The sequence below is a fragment of the Zea mays genome, chromosome 5, assembly GCF_902167145.1.
Source record: "Zea mays cultivar B73 chromosome 5, Zm-B73-REFERENCE-NAM-5.0, whole genome shotgun sequence".
NCBI lineage: Eukaryota > Viridiplantae > Streptophyta > Magnoliopsida > Poales > Poaceae > Zea > Zea mays.
In genome coordinates, this window is record NC_050100.1 from 64081852 (window position 1) to 64106836 (window position 24985).

The 24985-nt window shown below is 46.1% G+C and overlaps 2 protein-coding genes across 4 annotated transcripts in view; one reads left to right on the forward strand and one right to left on the reverse strand.

Annotated features, from left to right (window-relative positions):
* Positions 1–1153: 1153 nt before the first annotated feature.
* LOC103626462 (serine/threonine-protein kinase ATR) overlaps positions 1154–24985 on the reverse strand; it is a 31198-nt gene continuing 7366 nt past the window's right edge. The window contains exons 3-17 of one of the 3 annotated variants that reach the window (XR_002262295.2): positions 19574–19686; positions 19133–19464; positions 18935–19059; positions 16431–16575; positions 15827–16360; positions 15671–15746; positions 14506–14854; positions 13050–14315; positions 9662–12968; positions 9015–9584; positions 8114–8737; positions 7820–8014; positions 7511–7696; positions 1678–1972; positions 1154–1566 (exon numbers count right to left, since the gene is read on the reverse strand). Coding sequence is in view for 1 of the 3 variants with exons in the window: in XM_020538397.2 (XP_020393986.1) it covers positions 7529–7696; positions 7820–8014; positions 8114–8737; positions 9015–9584; positions 9662–12968; positions 13050–14315; positions 14506–14854; positions 15671–15746; positions 15827–16360; positions 16431–16575; positions 18935–19059; positions 19133–19464; positions 19574–19686 (7804 nt within the window). In the remaining 2 variants the exon portion in view is untranslated. Of the gene's footprint in view, positions 1567–1677; positions 1976–7345; positions 7697–7819; positions 8015–8113; positions 8738–9014; positions 9585–9661; positions 12969–13049; positions 14316–14505; positions 14855–15670; positions 15747–15826; positions 16361–16430; positions 16576–18934; positions 19060–19132; positions 19465–19573; positions 19687–24985 lie in introns of those variants that run through there. The other 2 variants (XR_002262296.2, XM_020538397.2) reach the window with 2 other exon arrangements.
* LOC100274388 (uncharacterized) lies at positions 2825–4571 on the forward strand. Its single transcript, NM_001148748.1, has 4 exons — positions 2825–3501; positions 3661–3831; positions 3911–4081; positions 4195–4571. The coding sequence occupies exons 1-4, from the start codon at positions 2944–2946 to the stop codon at positions 4273–4275; spliced, it is 981 nt and encodes a 326-aa protein (NP_001142220.1). The 5' UTR covers positions 2825–2943; the 3' UTR covers positions 4276–4571.

The following is a 24985-nucleotide window of genomic DNA, read 5'->3' on the forward strand; positions in this document are numbered from 1 at the left end:
GACCTACGGTTGGATCACGATCTAATGGATTAGATGATTTGCTTGCACGCTTGCAGAGAAAGACTGCTTGCATAGGAGTCGTTGCCCTGTTTCTGATCCTATGGATTGGAGAGGTGTCTTGTGGATGAGATCACCACGTAGACATCGAGAGGTTTGTCTTTGAGGACAGACATTGTTTCATAACAGTCTAATTATTACTTGTTAGCGGGGGGTTTTGGAGGCTAAAATAATAAATCAATAAATAAATAAATAAAAAGTCGGTTTCAGAGACGGTACGGTGAGTACAGTAACAGTACAACAGTGGCTACATATACTATCGAAGAGGCGAGCATGAGGAAACGCCAAAACGTGCACATGCCTTGCCACCTGATCGTAGGTGAGCTCAGCGCAGCTCCTTCCCCATGCCAACATTGCATGCATTCAGATGATGAGCCTGACAGGTCGTAACTATCATTATATTAGCCACTATTATTGGCCATCGAAAACGATGACTTGTCATGGCCGTATTGCCACACCAATGCATGCGTGCGTTGTCCAGTTACTTGTTAGCAGGGGTTTTGGAGGGAACAGGTCATGCATGCAGATTCAGATGTGTACAGCAAGGTTGGTCACCTGCAGGATCGCCATTCTAGCTACCCGGCAGCTTCTTGCACTCACATGATGATCATATATATGATCGAAAGGATCCATCAGATACGATCCATCAGATTATTCTAGGAACTTGATTAGACTTTTTTCTGTATAGTATGCCATGCTACACCAATTTTATTACACTGATTGGTATGCTGCTGAGCTGTGAGAGTGCACACACACAGGGACAGAATCACAGGTTGTCCTACCCCCCAAACTCAGAAAGGCCATCACATGAGGAAGAGAGAGAGAGAGAGAGAGAGAGAGAGAGAGAGAGAGAGAGAGAGAGAGAGAGAGAGAGAGAGAGAGAGAGAGAGAGAGAGAGAGAGAGAGAGATGAGCAGGGGAAACTGACACGGCCGCTGTCCACCAAAGCCGTTTTCGATTCAGACGCAGTGGGTCAAACCTGCGGGGGGCCCCTCACACCAACGGGATCTTCTGAGACCGGGTTTTTGATTTGATCTGATCTGATCTGGTCTGGTCCCAGCCTAATCATGCTCTCAACTAGGCGTATTTTCCAAGCGGAATAAAGATCTGGTCACGTTCAAATACCATCTCCTTGCAGTTTAGAACCAGAACATTATTGCTTCTGCTATATACATATGTAGGATCAGGAACACGTAACATGTAGCAGCAGTTGCAAGAGTGTATACACGACTGCTCCTAGTACGTAGCGACTAAAGAAAATGTTTGTCACAGAAATCAATCCACTCCGTTTCATTGCATTCAGCTGGCATGACAATGAGGAGGCAGAGAAGGGGGGAACTTGGACACGTGGTTTTCATCATCCTCCTCATCCTTCCTCCACCCCTATATATGCAACAGGAATTCCATCTTTCCGGCAGGTACTGTTTGTGTTTGGGCAATAAAAAGAACCTTGCTGCAGCTAGCATCAGCAGCATGACCCAACACAGCACCACAACATATAGAATTAGCCCTGCAACCAGATGAACAGAGAGATCACAAGTGATCGGTGAAATATACGATATTTATAATCTGTCAGTCAGTGCAACCATGCCATGCATGCATCGTATCCAGCGAGAGGTACCTGGGCTGTAGAAGGGGAAGCAAAATCACGGGCCTCATTCCGCGCGAGGGTTCATGTATGTCACTCACTCACCAAAGTTTGGGATGGTGGGTGGGGTGTGGACAAGAGTTTCTGTGTGTGCAGACTATTCTGTCCTACGTACCCAGACCTGCCTCTGAATCCCCTGTGCCTCAAGAGTCATGAGGGGTTGAGCCTTTCAAAGTCTGTGCCGTGCAGAAAGATGGTTTTGGACCCTTGCTTGCTGCTACTGACTCACTTCCTCCTCCTTCACAGTCACAGCGTATGTGTGTGTTATCTGCTGCACAAAGAAACAAGCCTTACGCTTAGCTTCATGATGATACTATGTAGGAGTACCAGAACCAGATACGTAACGAAGAAAAAAATAAAACTGTGCGTGTTTTTCCATACTGGTGCTGCGGGACACGTATTTCAAACATTCGCTACGCGATGGTGATGTATCATGGAAAGGAAAAGACGGTATCATCTGTGTCATTCTTTCTTTCTTTTTCCCCCTAAATCAAAGAACAGAATCACACACAACTGGTCGGCGTACGACTACTGGTGTAGTTGTCGTCCTCTCGATGCCGCTGACAGCAATTAGCATACATTTATTTATGTGCATCACCATCAGTCACCATAGCAGTACCTCTTTGCCTATTCCTTCCTTCATTCAGTCGTACGTGGCACTAATTACACACTATGACACTAGTACGACTAAAGTAGTACACGTACTGACCAAGGGCATCGGCACACAACACAACTGATGAATGAGTGATGGGATCACAAGACAGAGCTTTACCCAGCAGGACGAATCCTGAGGCCTATCACTGTTATTCTGCCCTAGGGGGGTTCACAAGTCACAATACAACAAAAACCAGATTGGGGGCCTCTCTCTGCATTCTACTGCTACTGCCAGTACAGACCACACATGATCAATAGTGAAACCCATGGGTTCATAATTAATAAACAAACAAACGAACGAATACTGTGATACTAACACAACACAAGCATCAACTAGTCGCTCTCTCCCCTCTTCTCTAATGATACCTTAATGGCCACTGCTCACCATTTATCATGGGGAATAATTGTCCCCCTTCCATTCCCCATATATTAACCCCCCTCCCCTCACCCTCTCGCCCACCCATGGCACTGGCATCCCCCTCTCTCCCTCTCCCCACCACACCACCTCCCTCCTCACAAGCCATAGCCGCCGCCTCTTTCTGTGCTTGCCCTCTCGCCATCTTCGAGTACGACGAGAAGGCGGTGATGGAGCTGGACGAGCAGGCCTTCCTGGAGGAGATCCTCTCCCTGCGGAGGGACGCCTGGGACTGCAATGCCATGGGGGACTTCTTCGCCCCGGCCGCCATGGACTGCACCTTCCAGGACCGCCACCACCAGGCGCCCACCGTCAGCGTCCTCCCCACCTTCACCGCCTCCTACGCCCAGCCGCAGCCGCAGCCGGCGGCGGCGCCCGGCTTCGACTGCCTCAGCGAGGTCTACGGCGCCGCCGCGTTCGGCGGGCCCAATGCTGGTGACTACGGCGGCGAGATGGGGTTCCTTGACGTCGTCGAGCCCAAGGCGGCGTCGGCGGCACTGGTGGACGGCGCCGCGGGCCTCGGGGCCTGCAAGGTGGAGCCCGGCCTGGCGGAGAGCGGCGGCGCGTTCGGCGCTGGCGCTGGCGCTGCGCCGCCGCCGGCCCTGGCGTCCAAGAAGAAGAGGGTCGAGGGGATGCCGTCCAAGAACCTGATGGCCGAGCGCCGCCGCCGCAAGCGCCTCAACGACCGCCTCTCCATGCTACGCTCCGTCGTGCCCAAGATCAGCAAGGTGAGATTGAGAATGGCAAAAAAAAAAAAATCTCTCCTTTTTCCTCGGTTCTTGTGCCTCCTCGGCCAAGAAAGGACATTTGAACAGAGAAGCAATCCCTCTATATCTATATATGGCGGCTGGGCTGATGAGAAGTAAAATATGCGTGGTGGTGCGCAGATGGACCGGACGTCGATCCTGGGCGACACGATCGACTACATGAAGGAGCTGCTGGAGAGGATCAAGCTGCTGCAGGAAGAGATCGGGCAGCAGCAGGAGGAGGCGCCAGGCATGCTCAGCGTCTTCCGGGAGCTCAACCCCAACGAGATGGTGGCCAGGAACACCCCCAAGGTACGTGAAGAAGCTGCTGATGCTGCTGATGCGATTGGGGGAAATGTGAGGGCTGAGATGCTGCTGATGGCTCCTGCAGTTCGACGTGGAGCGGAAGGAGGGCGGCGACACCCGGGTGGAGATCTACTGCGCCGCCAAGCCGGGGCTGCTGCTGTCCACGGTGAGCACGCTGGACACGCTAGGGCTCGACATCCAGCAGTGCGTCGTCAGCTGCTTCAACGACTTCGGCATGCACGCCTCCTGCTCCGAGGTAGTGACCACCGCCTGTCCATTGGTTCGCTGCCATACACACACTCCTTTTGTCCTCGGATTGGATGCAAGGCAATGCGACGCAACAAGTTTGCTCCTTCAATGTTATCGCAGATGCAGAGGGAAATGATCAGCGCCGACGCGATAAAGCAGGAGCTGTTCAAGAACGCTGGCTATGGCGGAGGCTGCTTGTAGAGGGGCATGTCATCATGGCATGGGAGGAAGAAGAAGAAGAGGCAGCAATAAATTAATCTTAAGCAGCTGTGGGAGCAGCAGTAGTAGTATCAGTTCAGGTCCAGTAGCGGAAAAGGCAGGCAGGGCAAAGATTTGGGAGGCCTTTTTGCAATCCATCTCCCCCATCATAACCCACTTCGATCTATCCATGTTAGCAGTACGTGTCCGTCCGTCCTATAGCATCATGCAGGATGCAAAGGTTGCCCTGTGCTGCTGAATCTTTCTCCTATATACTATTCTATTTAATTAACAAGAGCAAAGCTCGCTGCCTTTCTTCTGATGATTGAATTGATCAGGGGTGCATCTGGCGACTACCTCTCTTCTTATATGTCATTCTAAAGTTTTTAGATCCTAATTTTATCAAGGAGCTAAATTATCCCAGGTTTAACTGAAATTATATAATAAAATAATAACATCTACGATACTGAATAACTACTATTAAATTCCTTATTAGCCATATTTTGGTGTTATAATAACTACTATTATAATTTAGAACGGAAACGGAGGGACTATATATAATGTTCTTCAGCTCACTCATTCATGGTTGTATCTAAGACAAGGAAGGGCGTGCGTTGCCAATTCCATGATCTGTATCTGATACAACTAATACCAAGCCATGATAAATCCACACGAGGGAGCGGTAATAGAAAACCGCCCATGCCTCATATGTTCATCATCATCATCGGTAATGATCGCTATCACGGAGGGCGCTGAGTGGGGCTCCCGGAGGCTCCAAACTGTGTTGCTTCGGCCCTCCTCTCTCTCCCTCTGCCCAGTCCATCCAAGCACAAACATGGAGGGTCGCTTTCGCAATCTCTTCCGCCTCTTGCTTGCTGCTCCCGTTCCTTCTCGTTCCATGGCCGTGGTCCATGAAAGGTTTCCGTTTTCTAAGGGCGGTAAAAGATTTCACCACGGAAGCAGATCAGTGGCCCTTGTCGTATCTCTTGGCGCTCTGCACGGCGGGAGAGGTTGGGCTGGGGACCAAAGCTGACTAGCCGGCCATTCGCTCCTTTGTAGACAGAGGGAGCAGATGCCGGCAGGGTTGGCGTCATTGATGGACGTACTGACCTCTAATTTAGTTTATATACATTACTTTCCCACTGTTACTACACAGACAAAGACGATGTACAGCCGTTTGTCTGCCCCAACCCTTTTTCCTCTCTATATGGAGCTACCAATTTAAGTTCACTGTCACATCGGGAATATTTAAATGATAAATTAAGAATATTAAATATAGCCTAATTATAAAACATAATTATAAAATCAATTCCACATATAAAAAACAAGACAAATTTATTAAACCCTATATTTAATACTCATAATTAATATTCAAATATTTTCTGTAACATGAAAGTAGGGAGAACCAAACACACTCTTAGGGGTCGTTCGTTTCTTCGGGAATGGAGACATAGAACAATTATTAGCCGATTTGTTTCTCTAATTTATATAAGTTTTGATCAGCTAGAATAATTCCTGATTCATTCCTGGACAAACGAACAAGGCCTTACTATGTCCCAAAAACAATCTGATTCTAGAACAGCAACAATAAATTACAAATATATCAAATTTAACAAAAAAAAATATATAATATATTTTATTATACTAAATGGATATAGTAAAACTCATCGTGGAACATATTTTCATAATATGCGTATGTAAAGTCACACATGTTAACAATATTTTTTTAGTTTGGTTTCCATCAGATCTAGAATTACAATTTTTTTTGGACCGATGTATGCTAGTACATGTACATCCTGCGTTTAAAAACACACCTTATTTCCTAAGTTCGAAAAAGAATACACATCAAGTTTTTCATCTAGATTTGTAACAAAAAATAGTACCGATGCTAATAAGGCCGACTCCAACAGTTCATCCAAAGTTTAATCATAAGCACTGTTTTGCACTGTTCTATACCGTAGACTGCACTGTTCGTAGTGTGGAGTTTTAAATATTGGTATGGCCGTATGAGTAAGCTGCTGGAGATAATCTAAACATAGATGGATCAACTAAAAATCTATATTTCATAATCAATTTAACTATACTCATTCCATAATACAAATATTAGTATTCTTTTATGTATATTTAACCAAATATAAGATGTGTTATTTTCAAAAAAAACAAAATTAGATGTTTTTTTGAACGCGGGAGTATTGTAGTTGGAGCCGACAGGGGCATCCTGACTGCAATTTGTAACTGCCCTATCCTAAATCCTAATGAAACAGCCAGCCGCGTCTTCAGCTAACTGATTGCTAATGCTGCTGCGAGGAATGAACAACCCACCTGTCCTGTGGACGGATCGTCGTCCACTGCAGGTCCATCTGAACCTACCTTTGTAAAGGTGCTCAATCTAGACTCCAAAGTTTGTACTTTTCTTGTCCATGTCTCAGGCCAGGCCAGACGCCTCTGCTGTGCTTTTGCGTAATCGTAATAATAACTAATGCAAGGAAGACGGTGGCCGTGCTAACGTATAGGAGGAGTATAATAGTGGCGGATAGAATGAGTTGCCATCAGGACAAGATAGAATGGGATTATAATAATGATAATAATATTAAGGAAGTAAAAGAATGGCAGGCTTGCGCAACAATAATTAAGAAAAAGAAAGATGCGGTTCAGGATCCAGGACGAACCGGCCGGTTAAGATGGGATAGGGACCCGCAGGTGGGTGGGTGTTTGCAGCCGCAGGAGACTGGCAGGCGTGTCAACCTGCCTCGTCTTCACGACGCACCTGTAGCTAGTATAGTTTGCCAACAGTATTGTCCTGTGTGGTAGCACCAGCACCGCAGCACGACGAGGTCAGAGGTGGTGGCATCGTGCCGGCCGCCCGGACCTCACGTTATCTCCTTGATCAAACACGGCGTGTGCTGATGAAGCGGTGGTGTATAGGAATCAGCATTCAGGATACCCAACTGGCTACTTGCATTGCCTGTGCGGCTGTGCCTCAAACCACGGTCACACCTACTACCATTCGTTTCAGTTCCAAACCCAATGGACCGAAACTAAGATTTTTTACTGCTATAAGTGCTAAGAGGCCAGAGTTGAAGTAGTACTAGATGAAAGAAGCATTGTTATGCTAGATAGGGCAGCAACAGAGGCGTAGCGCAGGCAATGTAGGGCTATAACAAAATGCCAATAGACCAATGCATATATACATAGCACTACATAATAACTAGCAAGGGAAAGAGATAGAGAGCACGACCTGTTAGATATGTATAACTTAGAACCATGGCATCCACCAGATGTACATTTTGCCGAGGTTGTTGAGGGAGACTGCTTCAGCGATCAGCCGCCGGGCTTGGCCTTCCACGGAGAGAGGCAGGGAAGGGCTGGCTTTAACACCCACCACAACTCCCTGGAGCCTTGCGTTGATGTTGGTGATGGCCCTCTGGAAGATTGGATTGTAAACAATAAGAGATACATCAGAATGCTACTGATGTAATGGTGATTACTACTTCTTAGACATGTCTAATACGTGAGCGCAGTGCCCCCTGCTGCATATTCATCGTACCTGTGCGTGCGGGTTCTGGACTTCGCCTCCACTAGACTTGTTAACTTTGGTCCACTCCACGAGTGGATCATGGATGAAGGTCTCAAGGACAGTCATGAGGGTCTCCTTGTGGGTCCTGAGAACAGATAGAGTGATTTCACAGACCTTGAGAAATACGCCTTCATAACCTGTGATGCCCAAGCCATCGATCATGTTCTGCAGTTGATGCCCAGCAAAAATGATGCCATAGGTCAGATATCCACAAAGCTTGAAAGGCGCAAAAAAATACCAGAGAGGCATGCTTTCGCTACTTACCTGTGTCAGCCTAAACGGCACCACCTCAGGCTTGTCCAGCAGCAAGCCCCTATCAAAAAGGCAGCTAAAATCCACGTGCACACAATCCCCGGTCGTCGAGTCAAAAAGGATATTTTCGCCATGCCTGTCACCAAGCCCCACAATGTGCCCAACCATCGACCACACTGCTGTGGTATGTGCATATGCCACTCTAGCACGAAACCATGCAGCTGGTTCAGAGAATCTCATCAAGAACCATTTGTGGAAAACTGGGGGGAACATTGGAAGGATTTTCGTCTTCAGCATCACATCGTCAGGCATTTTGCCATGGCATGTGTCATATATCTTCTTGATCTGTGAATTTGTTTTCACCCTATCAAACTTCCCAAGAGTTATGTAGATGTCCTGAAGAATATGCCGAAGACCACGAGTATTGGGCACCCATTCTACCATTCCACAATCTTCGGTAAGTGGTACCACTGCAAAAGTTCTAATATAGAGCTTTCTCCTGCGGCTCTCAGGGACCTTGGAGAGGAGACGGTTGATCATTGCATTGAACTCCATCATGCGTGAGTCTTTCCTAAGATCATCCTTAGGTTTGCAAAGAAATGGACGTTCAACCCCATCACTTCCGAGGAAAACAACCTGAAGTTCAAAATGATATGTTGGTGAGTTGCAACCAGCCTAGTGAAGTATAGGCATAGGATTATAGCTAACTCTGAGAATAACAAACGCGTAGTAGAAGTGTCGACAAGCCTTTTAACCCCAAAATCAAATTCAACAACGATTTGTACGACACTTTAAATATTCATCATCTAACGAAATTAAGAATGGCTTTTGATGTGAAATTTAGTTGGCCTAAACAGTCGCTCCTCATCTAATGTAGTAATCAAGCAAGGCAATACCGCAATACTCAACGTACCTTCTTTGGTTTCTGAAGGGAGTTAAGAATTTCTGCTTCATCAGCTATTCCAGCTATAGTGGGATGTTCAGAGACTGAGAAGGGGTGAAAACCAGATTGATCCGACATATTTGAATCATATGATGGCAGAGTCACAGTTAAAGCTTGCTGGACAGGTAAGATAATTCCTAGTGGCATCATTCTTTTCAAGGAACTGAATTCAGTTGAGATGTTTATTGTTTTTGCCCTTGCTTGCCCTGGATGAGAGCAGAGCTTAATAAGATGGCCTATAAGATTTGTAAATTGACTAAAGAGTGCACTGTTTGGATTCCCACGCCGGCATCCTTTCTTTGCTGACTGCAATATTTCTGCAGCAGCATCTCGTCTTGCCAGAACAGTTGAATTAGACACTGCAGCCATCATCCAAAGAGCTTGTTGAGGGTATTCCCGTAAAATAGATGTGATGATGCATTTGACCATTCTGACAACATCAGCATTTTGGTGACAGATGCGGGAGATCAACTGAGACAGCACAGTAAGCCACTGATATGTTGGCAGATCCTTCAAACACCCACGTATGAGGCCTAAAACCTGCAATGTGCTGATTAAGTTTCTTATGCAGAATGAAAAAAAAAAGTGAATTTCAAAAGGATGTGCAACCAATTTACATTTGCATTAATCTCTTTCATGAGTTGATTGGAGGAAGATCCATCTCGGACGTATATGCTTCCAAATTCAAACCAAAGAGTAAGCATACGAGGCAGTGCTTGAAAAAGATTCTTATGTCCTTTGTGAAGTGCTTTTCCATAACATAGTAGCACTCTCGGAAGAAATTCACACCAAGGCTTCTCTTTTTCGTCACTTGCCCTGCTTGCAGAGCTAGAAGGGATTGGTCCGACTTTACAAGCGAACTTATCTTCTTGCCTTTTTCTAGCATCAACAAGCAAATCATCAAAAAACTTTGCCATGCAGAAAAAACCCTTTTCCCACTTCGGTCGCAATTCTGTTACTCTAGAATATAGAGATTTGATATCTGCACTCTGTTTTTGCCCTGTATTGTGGATCCATCTAGTATAAAGAAGCAGGGTTTTAGATACATCTGGATTCTCTTTCGATGTTTGTGTTGCAGAGATAGGTGCATTTGGCAAAGCAAGAGAGAGGCTACAAAGAGATGAAAGGACGGTGTTTCCCAAAACTTCTGCTGGCATGTCGAGAAGTGTTTGCTGAAGTTCAGCTATAGCGCTATCAAACTTCCGTATGTTCCAGAGATACTTTGCCTTCTCCATGTGAGCATTGGGGGCACCTGAGGCATCTGCTTCTAGTATTGCAAGGTGGGCTGTCTCATTGTGACCAGCCAAGCGGCAGAGCTTAGCATACTGAAGCCAGCAGTTCCCAACCTGAACATTCATATGACTCTGACTAAAAACCACCCTTCGCAGAGCAAGTAAAGGTTCCCTCGTCCACAATGATGGCTGTGTGCATCTCAGACGGTTCTCCCAATCCTTTGTTAACTTCAGAAAATTTGGATCGTCTGAACCAAATGACTTATCAATAAACGACGTGTCTCCCAATAGGGAATTGAAGTCTTCCAACTCACGCAACATATGCAGCTTAACAACATAAGGATATGCACGCATATATGAGTCCATGCCTGCCGCAGCCAGAGGTACAAGCAATGCTTGCTTGGACTGGGCAATTTTTTCAGCGACCAGAAACTGATCTTTGATCATCATGGCCTTGAATATCTTAGCAAGATCCATGTCAAAAGAAGCATTGTTCTCAGAACTGCTGAACACCAGACCCTTGTCTGTCCCAGTCAGATATGAATCCATGAGATCCCATCTCCCTAATCGCCACGCCGCTTGCACTCCATGCATGCACCAAGTTTTCTTGTATTGGGGTATACTGCAAACCAAACCATCCACATGGGCGATCATGCCTTGAAGGTGGCACATGTTTAGCAAACAATTAAGAACATCGGATTGTCTATGAACAGAGGTAGGTTCCATTTGCAAGGCCTGTTCGCATAAGGTTAAAACTTCAGCCCAGTTTCCAGCTTTCTCATTAATGATAAGCTGATCCTGTAGGCTTGATGACTTCCTTAGATTCGCTAAACCTAGGAGGCCATCAGGCTCATCCAGTCCTCCATATATTTCCATAAGAAAAGATATGTCATTGTCTGAAAAGGTGCCACTATACTCAGCAGCTGGATTGGAGGAACCGGAATTCTCCTGGACATGAGATTCAAAGTACATTAGAGCACGAGCATGAGCTTGACATCTAAGAGAGGCCCTTGCTAGAGTAACTTTAGGTATAGCAGCCAGCAACTCAGCAACATTGCTACACTGCACCAGCATTTGATCCTGTTCATGATCAGAATATGTTCCATCTTTCAATTTACCTCCATGCTTTCCAGACATGGCATAAGTAGACTGGAATAAAGCAATTTCCTGTTTGAGGTCATCAACCCATTGTCCAAGGTTATCAAGTAAAGTGAAGATGGCTTGAATACAGACCTCACTCTGCCCCACTACAATTTCATGAACAGCAGCCCCACCACTATCTTCACAAGCAGCAGCATTGAGAACACACAGAATTTCCTCAGTAATGCTCTGACGAGCCTCTGGAGTACCATAACAGACAACATTTAAGACCAAGTATGGTAAGAGATAGATTGCAGTTGGCATGTCATGCCGAAGAATTCCACGGCATGCACTAAAAATACTAGAACGGGATCCAGTTGCATGTGATGACAACTTTCTAATCCAGTAGTATATCCACCTTCTAAAGGACATTGTGGGGCGGTATATTGGGCTGACTTTAGCAGAATCAGTTGTGTTAGGAAGATGAAACCTCGATGTTAAGCATGGGGCAATAATTTCCTTGACATAGTTTGAGAAACGATCCCACAACTTCTGGCCCCTGTAGCTCATCTCACAACAATTTGATTCTTCACTAGATGAAGACTGGCAACCTGCCAATTTTAATAGCTCCTGGATAGCCAAGGCAGCAGAATCTTGCACTGTAGTGTCAACAGCAGCTCTGAATGCCCTTGCAAGATGCTTGTGGATCAACTCAAAAATCAGATCATCATCTGAACATTCTATCTTAAAGCGCTCACAAGAACTTACCTTTAACTTAGCAGGATCAATAGCACCAAGTGCGCCAAGACAATCTGCACAAACTAGTTTCAGTCTCTGGCCAACAACAGTCCTTGATTGCTCTGCACATCCTTTTAGTAAAGCCATAACTAAAGAGCTTATCATATCCAAATCAGCAATATCTTCACCAATGATAAGAGCAGTCATATCCTCCCTTCTGGCATTGAATAACTTACTCAGCTCACAAGCTACCATGTACCTCACATTTAAGCTTTCATGATGAAGACCATTGACAGCATCCTTCAGATGATCTTGCAGTGTCATTAGCCCTCTAGCTTCCTGTATTACCTTGTTTACTTCCGATAAAGACGGTATACTAGGTAACAGTGGTAGTTCACGTATATGTTGCTTTAGCAAGCTATTGTTTCTTACAACAAGTTCTTCTAGGATTTCAACAATTTTACATAGGTTCGCGGAAGGATATCCTCTGCACTTTTCCAGAGATGGAATGAAAGCAGCTACAACTTGGGACAGAACATATTTGATACTACTTGGGGATACTTCAGCCAATTGCTTTATGAAAAAATGTAAGACATCAAGACCACCCATCTGGAGACCTTCCTTATCAATGGCGAAACTCAACAGGACCATAATCTTTGGCGTATGTGTACTCAAATAAGGGCCCATCATCTCAATCAATTTCCTTATTCGCTGGAGAGCTTGTTTTTGAAGCTTCATATCATCAGAGTGAAGCATCTTCTTGTCGATGCTATTGAGAAGGCGAACAAAATCATTCCTCAAAAACTCAGGAAGAGTTTCACTGCCTGTCAGAATTCTAGCAATATTCTTAATTGTTGGTGAGATTTTTGCTGCCCTGAAAATTAATATATTATTAGAAAATTGTTCGAAATTACCTAACAGTTATAATGAACTGTGTCTAATGCAAAAAAATAACCTTATATCATTCTCAAGCTGATCAGATTCACCAGGAAAACATACAATTTCATCAAGCAGTGTAGGCAAAGCAGCTGCAAATATCTCTTTGCTATCAGTTCCTGTCTCATTCTTATAAAATTGCAGAACTGATGGCAAATGTTGCCCATCTTCATAAAAAAGAGCAAAGCAGAGAACTTTAGGCAACATATTTACAATCAGTGGTACTAACTCAGTGTTTAGATGGCTTGCCAGTTCACGCAGAGTAAAAATAGCACGGTTATTGTTTGGGTGTGATATAATGAGCTTCGGTATAACTGATGGAACCATTCTCTCAATCAGCTCTATGGTCTTAATACCTACAACGTCCTCAGCGAAATCCTTAATTATTACTGAATGAGTCACAAGTCTAGATGACAGATAGTCATATAAATTATCTCTAGCATGTGAGTACCTCAAGAGGAAGAGATCTAGTCCTCCTTTGAAACAGTATGCACAGCATCTGTGAATTAATCTCAATGCAGTCGTCCTTATGATGAAATTATGATTATCAAGCTGGCCAATAAGTAACACGAATGAGCAGAAGAAAACTTGTCCATGAATATCACTGACTGTCACAATAGTACCAATTGATTCCAGAAGTGTCAAAAGAATCTGAGGATCTTCAGCTTCAGTGAAAGCACATTTTATCTTATCCATGAATTGAAGTTCTTTAGACCCTCCATTCATTCCCAGTCCACCAGAAAACAAAATATCCATAACACTGTCTTCCAAGAAGCAGTAGACTACACCAGAAAATGCTTCCCTGACAGCTTTCATTTCATGACACAGTAGAAATTCAAAACACTGATTCCATTGAGTTCTCATCTCAAGTAGAAGACGCCTGTTAGAATGCCTCAATAGCCGTGGCAATACTTCAACCAAAGAAACTATAAATTCCTCAGAAGTCCCTGCGTAGAGAAATTTGAAAAGGAGAGTGTGGGCCTTGGAGATGTTAATATTGAAGTCCGCATTCTCAACTTGTAATGGTGCAATGTTCACTATAGAAATTTGTTCTTCATTGTGGATAGTTCTATTCCTGATATCACATTGAGGACAACAGAAACCTCTCAAGAGAAGATCTAATGTTGACACAGGTTGTTCATAGTGCTTGTCCAAGAATAGCTTGCAATGGTTCCCCTTCCCCACATTGTCAGTGTAATAAGTGGTTCCATTTAAGCAAGATAGAAAACCAAGTGAAAAGGCAATATGTTTCCCCACGTTCTCGAGTCCTAAAGCATCCACTGACCTATAGCAAGCAAACAAGGGAATATCATCATGAAATCATGGAAGTATGGAACTGCTTGTATTTAAGAACACAACTTAAAGGATAGAATCACATGTACTGGGTAACAAACAAAAAAACTTATTACAAAACTTTAACTGGAAAAGTACATCTCATCTACAATAATCATGAAAGGGGAAGCAAGTCCACTCACTCAAGTTTCTTAAACATCGCTCCAAGAATCCTAGGACCAGAATACAGCACAATTATGGGTAGTGATATAATTGCTTCATTTTTAATCTCAGCAGTTCCATTACAGATAGCCAAATCAAAGAATTCAAGATCACATCCAGAATTCAGTCTATTGCCAAGCTTAGCAAAGACTTGCATCAAAAGATACTCTATCTTGTAGTTTGAACTTGTTTCAGTGACATCATGACCAACATCCCATATCAGTTTCAACATGCTGATGAGGTCAGCATATATTGGATTAACAAAATGTGTACCATCGCCAATCAACTGATAGTCATCTTCAAGCAGTTTCGTGTGTCCAGGAAGATTGACTGCACCAACATTAAGACAAAAAAGGGTTAGCTACTAAAGTTGAAATAAAGAGAAGCACAACTTGATTACCATACACTCAAGAAGGTCAAGCATAACCTCAAGCTTAAAACGTTGTAAGCTGATGTCAGGGAGAAACAGATCCCTTATGTATACCATTTTTACAAGCCTAAATGTCCTAATGTTGCAGTCTTGTAGTTGTAGATGCTTTGTTCACAGGATGCTGCTGCAAAATTACAAGGGTGTATAATCTAGACCACCAGAAACAGCTCCCTGTGCATGCTAAGTAAGCTAGCTTGTCTGGGCATTCGGATTTGGGAATGGGGGTAATTTGTGGTTACTTTTCATAGCAGTACAGTGCTTATTACAAATGTTGTATTTGGAAAAGAGCACAGGCAAATCATTCTGTTCAGTTTGGCAAAACAGATCGAGTTTGACATGTTTCGTAAGTGGTCCTTACTCCTTAGTCTCACATTCCCCGCATTTGTTCTGTATTTTTAAACACAATAGTATATTCTGTCTACAAGATAACAACTTGATTTGTAGAGAAAGTAGCCAAAAAAATAAAAACCAAAAAGAGGTCCTGCCAAATCTTTGACAATGTGAAGCAGAGCCTTGTAGGATTAGACTAAGCTACACACAACGTATTATACCACACTTGAAAGGGATATCAAGTAGCACATATTTAGAGCTTTTCCTAGACAAATGAACCTGATGTCTCAAAGACAGATCATAAGCAAATCGCAGCACACAAGGCCAACAAGAGTACAAGACATGCACAAAATGCAAAGTGCCGCTAAATTAAAAAAAAGACTCACATTGGAGAAGCATTACAGTATGAAGAGCTTCAAAATACAGTGATGCATCAAAGGAATACAGGTTTCTCTGGACTGTCTGCATGATTAATAATTTTTAGGATGAAAAACATACAAGCTAAATCAATAAACATGCAAGTTTCAGTTATTTTTGCCTACCTGTTTATGAATCCAAGAAATCCAGGAAAGAACTTGCTTAGAAACTCTGGTAAACAAACTTGTCTTCGGATAAACACATAATGAAATACACAGCAGACTAATCACTTCTATAGCAACATCAGGGTCTAATGGATAAGACTCATGATTGTCTGGTGACAGGCAATTAATCAGTGAATTTAAAGACTGTAGAAAAGCATAGCCATAATCTTCTTTTTCAAATCCAGTGGCAGCAGAAAATCCTGATTCAGTTATCTTCTGACGTTTGGCAGAATTGCTTTCCTCGTTCTGTGGTATTCTTTTATGGCCAGCTTTTTGCAACTCATTTTTTTCAGATCTTGCCTGAGGACTGCTTTGACTGTTACCATCATCCAGAGTGAAAAAGGTTTGACCAAATTTGCCAATAACTGCTCGAATACATTGGATCAGTTTGCTGCAAGGTTTTGGCAAGCTGAGCAACTTCAGAAGGATTTCTGGTTTCCATACTTGTACAGAGCAGAGTTCAATTATTCTCTTGTATGCAGTGTACAGTGCAACCTGAAAAGGAGTAGAGGTTAGCAGATGGAACTGTGCATAGAACCTGAGTAAGTCAGGTTGGTCCTTGAACCTGAAGTTCTGCACTTTTGCTGGTCTTTACTGCTCTTTTGAGAACATTAACAATATCAGCAGCTGTAGATTCAACAATATAGTCAGGACATGAAGAATGCAGTGCACAAAGGCACGCTCCCATTGAAAAGTCATAATCTGCATCTCTGCAGAAACCAAGATAAAGCATTTTGGTAACATGTCAGATTTCTGGATTCCAATAAACAAGGGGAAAACAAAACCTATGTTATAAGTTACTACTTCTATTTAATATATTAATCATTTTAGATCTGGGCAGAAGACAGGAACTACAGTAGCTGTGTAGCAGACAATGTTGCCATTCAAGACCTCATTCATTACAAGGACTGTTTTCCCCCTGCAAAAGGGAACTAATTCTTACCCCAAGAGGAATACATGGGGAATGATGACACATTTATTGATTAGAAATTTAGGATAGCATCCAATTAGCATGTGTAAAATAGAAACAAAAAAGAACTAGAAATGACAAATTTTAAGAAGCGCTGTAAAAAGTTAAACCTACACTTGAAACCGTACGGAGCGTGGATTTTCACATGAGGTAGAATTAAGTGATATGCCTAGTTGCAATTTCATTTGACCTCGATGTTAGAGACATGTATAGGCATGTATATCTTTGTAGAAGCCACATATCTCTTTTGGGTACTGAACTACTGATTGATGGCAACCACGTGAAATGAGAGGGAATTCAGCTGGGTTGCAAAGCCGTTGAGCTGGCGCTGCAGGTCGGCCATGGATTTGGCCAAAGTCTCCGACGCCTACTGCTGAGCAACGAGAGCAGTTGTGGATGTCGTGTCATCCTTGGCACTGTTGGAGCCTGGCATCTCTGGTACCAAATTGGTAGAGATACTGCTCCTTAGCTCGTATGTATGGAGGGCAGGGGGGCGGGGACAATACTCCTGGCATCCTACAGTCGTGATGGAGAGAGGAGGGCTAGGAGCCAAGGGAGCTCAACAACAAATTGTTGCCTTGCTTGCCCTCTTTTTTTTATTCTTTGCGGCTACATATAGCCATCTTAACAACCTCAAATCTAGCTAACAAAATTTGTCCAAATAACTGACAAACCAATCCTAAAATCTAGCTAACAAAGTCTATCCAAATGACTAATAAATCAATCTAACAAACTGAATTTTTTTGTTGTCGTATCCTTTGATAGGTGATGCCAGTCATAACAGGCGCCCCCCCCCTACCACCACCTGGTTTTCCTCTAACGTTGTTGCCTCCGCTCCAAATGCAGCAGTATCAGTTGAGAGAAAATCCAATGAAGTGTTCTTAGGCTATCTCCAATAGTCTTACCTATCTCACATCCTATTTCAAACTCCACTCTGCGAACAGTGCAGTCTGCAGTGCAAACAATGTTTTGCACGGCCATATGCACAGTCTTAGACCAGAAGCAATACATTGGATATTATTTAGAGGGCTAGCATGGTCGACTGCAAGCCTTGCAACACTACTGTTGCCACTCACGCCAAGCTATCTACAGCTGCTGGAGCTCCGGTCACAGATCCTACGCACTATCGTAACCTTTTAGGGGTACTTCATTTTCACTAGGTCTGATATTACATATGCTCTTCAACAAGTTTGCTTACATATGCATGCCCTTGAGAGGGCCAGTTGTCAGTTGTGAAGCACATTCTATGCTATATCCAAGGCACTCTCTCCCATGGGATTCTTCAATTGATTGTTGTCTCTAAGCTCATAGTTTACATGAATGTCGATTAGGTCGGCTATCCAGACACTCGTAAATCTACCTTGGGCTATATTGTTTCACTTGGCGACAATCTTGTCTCCTGATCGTCCAAACGGCAAGCCACTCTTTTCTGACCTAGTGTTGAATCTGAATATCAGACTGTGGCAAATGGTGTTGCCAAAGTTTGTTGGTTGTCAACTTCTTCAAGGACTTCACCGTCTGCTACCCTTCAGCACTCTTGTCTACTGTGACAATGTTAATGGTGTTTACCTCTCCATCAAACCAATTCAACATCAACGTATGAAACATGTTGAGATTGATCTCCACTTTATCGGGATTGCCATGTCATATAGAGTGAAATGAAACATGGACTAAACACCACCCGCTCAAATGGAAAGTTTCATTCTATAGTTCCATAGACATTTAATTTCATGACTCATTGAGAGTTGGTAATCGTGTTAAGAGAGTTTAATCCCTACGAAACTCAATTCTTCTCTGTCTTCTTACAAATGTTGTCGCGTCATCAAAAGTGCTTATGTGACAGCTTATTAAATGTAAATGAAACTCCCACTGAGACTAGACCAAGTGTACTCTGTAACCTTGTCAGGAATCAATGGATACAAGCAGATGTTCATCTTCTCTCAAACAAAAACGCATGCAAAGCAGCTGAAGAAAACAGATGCAAATTACAATCCAGCGTAACAATAACCCAATAGTGTGTCCAAGATCCAACTTATGTCTCCTCAATTGAGTGCAGTAATTTCAATAACCGGAAGCAATGAGTACGAACATAATTATACCTGATATCAGAGAGTTCGCTAATTTCTTGGCTCAAAATGCATGTGATTGAACGAATGATGCTTTCTAGAGGAAGAATCTCAGGAGTCATTACCGTGGCAACAATACGTGCGAAATCAAAACAAACCTGTTGCAACAGATTGACTTTCAGATATCAAAGGATAACCAAAAGTTAAAGCTGTTCAAACGGAGATACCAACCTTGTGCAGAGAACCATCACCATAGCAGAGGATAGAACAAGCAGCAGAAACAAATGGCATGGTAACGAGCCCATCGACATACAAGGTCCCGTCTGTAAGACATTTGTTAACTAGCTTAATCAACGAAGTGGCAAATGGGCGCCATCTTGCATCGCCTGTCAGATCAACCAGCACGCCAGGTCCATTCTTAGGTCGGCAACTGGCTGGGAGCTCACTAAAAGGCCCAGGTGTGTCTAATATGTCCAAGGATCCACATAGGCATTTAACTAAACATCTTCCAGGAGACACACCACTAAGACTTCTGTCATGCAATGATGCCACATATAGCACGTCTGTTGGATTGGACATGATCAAGTTTCAGCCCTTTCAGCATGACATAACTAATCATATTCCTACAATGTCTGTAACTACAGAATAAGATGAACAGAACAGAATGCATACCTTCTACCGCAACCATAGCATCTAGAAAGAATTGTCTGTAGGCTTCACGATCACCTGTGCGGAGAATGGAGAGAAGATTCCAAACTGCCTGGAATATAATCTCATGGCTCAACCTGCAAAAGTGAAGAAAGAACATACATGTAAACAATAGGTGGGATGTTTAGTGAGTAAAATACACTGACAGGGCGTTTGGATCCCTTCATTTTAGAGGAATTACAATTCACTCAGTAAACTAACTTATTTAGTTTAGAATTTAACATTCCACCACTTTCCAAAGTTCAGATATAAGCTTATCTCAAATTCATGGGGTGGAGGATGAGAAATGATTTTATGCATTAGTAGAATTTGTTTCTACTCTGTAACTTACATGACACTCTTCGTCTCACTCTTCTATAGTAAAAATGTAGCACATAAATATCTCCGACATCTTGCTAATAATAGTATACAAATATATTTTGTATAAAACCGAATTATCTTAATTGATATATGACTAAATTACTATTATTAGAATGGAATTCAATTCCAATGATCCAAACGGGGCGTGATATGAAACTTAGAGATGTTAGATTGAAAAGCTTGTAATATGGCCATAGGCCTATGCTATGTAAACGTAGTTTATCTAAGGGATAACTACGTAGATATCCAAGAGATAACTCTGCTATAGATTAGCCTAAAATATAGCAAATTTTGTTAGGCAGAGTTATCCCCTTAGGGTTGATTTGGTGACAAGGGGATCTCGGGAGGATTGAGGGGGAAATGAACTAATTTCCCCCTTAATCCCCTCCGATCCTCCCGGGATCCCGGCTCACCAAATTAGCCCTTAGGGTGTTATCCACGGCAGTCATCTGCATATATAAATAGATCAACGCAGCCTGCTCTGCAGGTAGAAAACGCTTAACCAATCCTGGTTGCTATTCTCACATGGTAATCGGAGCCTCTCCTCTACCCTAACCGTAGCCGCCATCTATCACCAAATCCAACAATCGCGACCATCTCCCAAACCGTTGTGTCAACACCCCTTCTAGGGCAAATCGTGGTCGTAAAACTCAGCAAGATGAACTATGCGCTATGGAGCGCAGGTTCTGCCCAGCATTAGTGATGAAATAAGTCATGTGGTCTTCGTGTGGAGAACAACATCTCTGTTTTTTTGTGGTGTGGAGCGCAGTCCGCACAACATCTCTGCTGTAGGACAGCAGCAGCAGCAGTCTTTTGACTACACTTTAGCATCTAGAGGACAGCACATGTGTGCTGCAATGTGTAGTGTAGTATGTAGTGCAATGTAGTGCAGCCCCTAGGGCTATAAATATGTGTCCCCAACCCTTCTAAGGGCGTGGCATTTGAGTAGTGTGTGAGAAATAGATCGAAAATTGCCCCAACTCGTAGTATAATCCTCTCGATGAGAGTAAGAGTCCCATTACTTATAATTGGTATCAGAGTCAGGTTATCCTGCAGCCTAAACATCTCCTACTCGGTCACTTCGAGTGTGCGGTGCCAGCAGGAGGCCGAGGTCGCCGCGGCACAAGAACGCGAGCGAGCAGCAGCGACAGCGGCGAGGCCAGCACGGCTGGCGGCGACAGAACTGGCAGCAGCGGAGGCGACGGATGATGCACGTGCAGCGGCGGCAGAGCTCGAGGCTCTGCGCGGCAGTAGCGCCGGTAGCTATGTTTCCGGCGACGCCAACACCAACGACGAGTTCAGGCTGGCAAGGGAGGCAGCGCAAGAGCAGGCGACACAATGGGCAGCTACGCACCCCCATGGGGGGGCGTGCGGCGGCAGCCTAGATAGGCGCAGACGCGCTGACGGCGCTCCGGGCGAGAACACGCGCGGCGGCAGCCTAGATGGGCGCGGACGCGCCGACGGTGCTCCCGGTGGCGGCGGCCGGGTCGACGGAGATCGCGGCCTCTATAGGCGGCGCGGCTCTCCCTCTCCGAATCAGTACCATGGTCACCGCGGGTCCAGGCCGTTGTCAGGGACTTCGGTCCCGACGGTGGGTGACCTACCCTCACCAAGACCAACTATGTCGAGTGGGCCGCGGTGATGAGGTACGGCTCCAGGTTCGCCACATGTGGGAAGCAGTTCAGTACGGCGACGTCGACTACTACGAGGATCGACGAGCGCTAGATGCACTCACTGTTGCAGTCCCGCCCGAGATGCAGTTTTCGCTTTCCCAGAAGCGGACTGCCAAGAAGGCCTGGTACGCCATCGCTGCGACCCGCATCGGTAGCGACCGTGCCCGCAAGACCACACTGCACGCACTTCGCAAGGAGTGGGAGAACCTGGCCTTCAAGCCAGGTGAGGATGTTGATGACTTTGCTCTCTGTCTCAACACTCTGTTGCAGTATTGCAGAAGATGGTACAGTTCGGCGACGACACCTACGATGAGGAGAGAGCTGTCGAGAAACTCTCTGTTGCATCCCCGAGAAGCATAAGCAGATCACTCGCTCAATCGAGTCTCTGCTAGACCTCTCCACAATGACGATCGAAGAAGCGATAGGTCGTCTCAAGGTCGTCGAGGCGACGAACCATAGGCCCTCTCTGGGCCTATCACCATTGGCGTGAAGCTACATCTCACTCGGGAGCAGTGGGAGGCGTGCCAGGTTGACAAGAAAAAGTGGGAGTCCTCCTCGACACGGGGCCGCAAATGTGGCAAGGCGCGCGGAGGCAACCGGGCCAGGGCGCGAGGACAAGCTGAGGGTGGTGCTTGCGAAGGCGCCCAAGGCGGCGTCGTCGATAACAAGAAGCCGGCACGAGACGACGGCTGTCACAACTGTGGCAAGCTTGGCCACTAGGCCAGGGACTGCTGACAGCCACGATGCGGTCAGGCCAATGTCGCATAGGCGGAGGCGGAGGAGGAAGCTCTGCTCCTAGCACAGGCAAGCATTGAGCTATCTCCAGTGCACCAGTTGCGGCGCCACTCCTCCACCTTGATGAGTCGAAAGCACGTGCTTTCCTCGGCGACGGCTCCAGCAAAGACATGATCGAAGGATGGTGCCTCGACACCGGCGTCACTCATCACATGACCAGCCGACGGGAGTTCTTCACCGAGCTCGACTCTAGTTTCCGAGGCTCCGTCAAATTTGGGGACGCCTCCGGCGTAGGGATCAAGGGCGCCGGCTCAGTCGTCTTCACCGTCGCGTCCGGTGAGAACAGGCTGCTTACCAGTGTCTACTACATCCCTGCGTTAAGGAATTCTATCATCAGCTTGGGACAGCTGGATGAGAACGGCTCGCGCGTGGAGATTGAGCACGGAGTCATGAGGATCTAGGACCCCTCTCGTCGCCTTCTTGCCAAGGTACGCAGTAGTCCAAATCGGCTTTACATCCTCAACGTAAAGGTGGCACAACCTTGCTGCCTTGCTGCTCGTCGAGACGACGGGGCATGGCAGTGGCACGAGCGCTTCGGACACCTTAACTTCGAGGCCATGAAGCAGCTCAGTACCAAGGAGATGGTACGAGGACTATCGTGCCTTGACTATGTGGAGCAGTTCTGCGATGTCTGTGCGTTGACAAAGCAGAGACGGCTCCCCTTTCCCAGCATTTGAGCTTCCGAGCTAAGCAGAGGCTCGAGCTCGTGCATGGGGACTTGTGTGGCCCGGTGACTCCAGCAACACCAGAAGGACGACGGTACTTCTTGTTGCTTGTCAACGACCTCTCCCGCTACATGTGGGTGATGGTCCTTGGCAACAAGGCAGAGGCTGCGAACGCCATCAAGCGTGTGCAGATCCATGCGGAGGCGGAGTGCGGCCGCAAGCTGCGCGTCCTGCGCACCGACAACGGCAGCGAATTCACGGCGGCTAAGTTCGCGTCGTACTGCGCGGATGAGGGCGTTCAGCGCCACTACTCCGCACCGTACAGCCCGCAACAGAACGGCGTCATCGAGCGGCGTAACCAAACGGTTGTGGGGATGGCTCGGGCTCTCCTCAAGCAGAGGGGAATGTCGCATGTCTTCTAGGGAGAGGCGGTGGCGACAGCGGTCTACATCATCAACCGCTCGCCCACCAAGGCACTCAACGGGATGACACCGTATGAGGCTTGGCATGGGCACAAGTTGGCGGTCTCTCACCTACAAGTCTTCGGCTGCCTCGCGTTCACCAAGGAGCTTGGCCACATCGGCAAGCTCGACAACAGGAGCACCCCGGGGGTGTTCATTGGCTACACGGAGGGCACGAAGGCCTACCGCATCCTTGACCTAGGAACACTACGTGTGCGCACGACGCGCGACGTAGTGTTCGACAAAGGGCAAGGATGGACCTGGGACAAGGTAGTGGATGACGGCACGACTCCGACGTACGACGACTTCACCATCGAGTACGTCCACTTTGAGGGAGCCGGGGGAGTAGGCAACTCTTCTCCGAGCAGGTCTACCCCAGCCCCCAAGTCTCCACCGACTCCAGCGCCACGCTCTCCAGCTCCAGCTACAATGAGCTCTTCGCCACCACGCAATCCAGACACGACTCCGGCTACAGCGAGCTCTTCGTCACCACGTACTCCAACACCGATGATACCCTCTCCGGGAACGTCATCTCCGACGCCAGCCCATGTCGAGCACGACCCGGTGGAGCTCGTGACCCCGCTTTCCCACGACAAGGAGCGCGTCGACGCGTGCTACGACAACGAGCCGTTGCGATATCGTACGGTGGAGGGTCTTCTCATCGACCCGTCGGTGCGGGGCCTGGCGTCTCGCATTCTAGCGGGAGAGTTGCATCTTGCATGCGACGATGGTGAGCCTCAGTCGCGGAGGCCGAGAAACACACGACTTGGCGTGCCGCGATGCAGTCGGGGATGGACGCGGTTGAGGCAAACCGCACCTGGGAACTTGCTGATCTCCCTCATGGTCATCGCACGATCACCCTTAAATGGGTGTTCAAACTGAAGAGAAATGAAGTTGGCGCCATCGTCAAGCACAAGGCTCGCTTGGTGGCACGCGGTTTATTACAGCAGGAGGGTATCGACTTCGACGATGCTTTCGCCCCCGTGGCACGGATGGAATCCGTGCGACTCCTCCTTGCGTTGGCAGCCTAGGAAGGCTGGCATGTTCATCACATGGACGTCAAGTCGGCGTTTCTTAACGGCGACTTAAAGGAGAAGGTCTACGTACACCAGCCGCCAGGTGTTGCGATCCCTGGCAAGGAGGGCAAGGTGTTGCGTCTGCGCAAGGCCCTCTACAGCTTGCGACAGGCACCAAGGGCGTGGAATGTCAAGCTGGTTCCACGCTCAAGGGGATGGGCTTCATGCCAAGCCCGAGGCGGCCATCTATCGGTAGGGCAATGGGGGAAATGCTCTGCTGGTGGGTGTCTACGTCGACGACTTGGTGATCACCGGTGCCAAGGATGCAGAGGTGGCAGCGTTTAAAGAAGAGATGAAGGTCACCTTCCAGATGAGTGACCTGGGGCATCTCTCCTATCTGGGGATT

Excerpts from the sequence above, each read along its gene's own strand:
- LOC100274388 (NM_001148748.1), top strand. The coding sequence starts at position 2,944 with ATGGAGCTGGACGAGCAGGCCTTCCTGGAGGAGATCCTCTCCCTGCGG. Across the intron at positions 3,832-3,910 it reads TGGCCAGGAACACCCCCAAG|TTCGACGTGGAGCGGAAGGA; the intron begins GTACGTGAAGAA and ends TGGCTCCTGCAG. Across the intron at positions 4,082-4,194 it reads TGCACGCCTCCTGCTCCGAG|ATGCAGAGGGAAATGATCAG; the intron begins GTAGTGACCACC and ends ATGTTATCGCAG.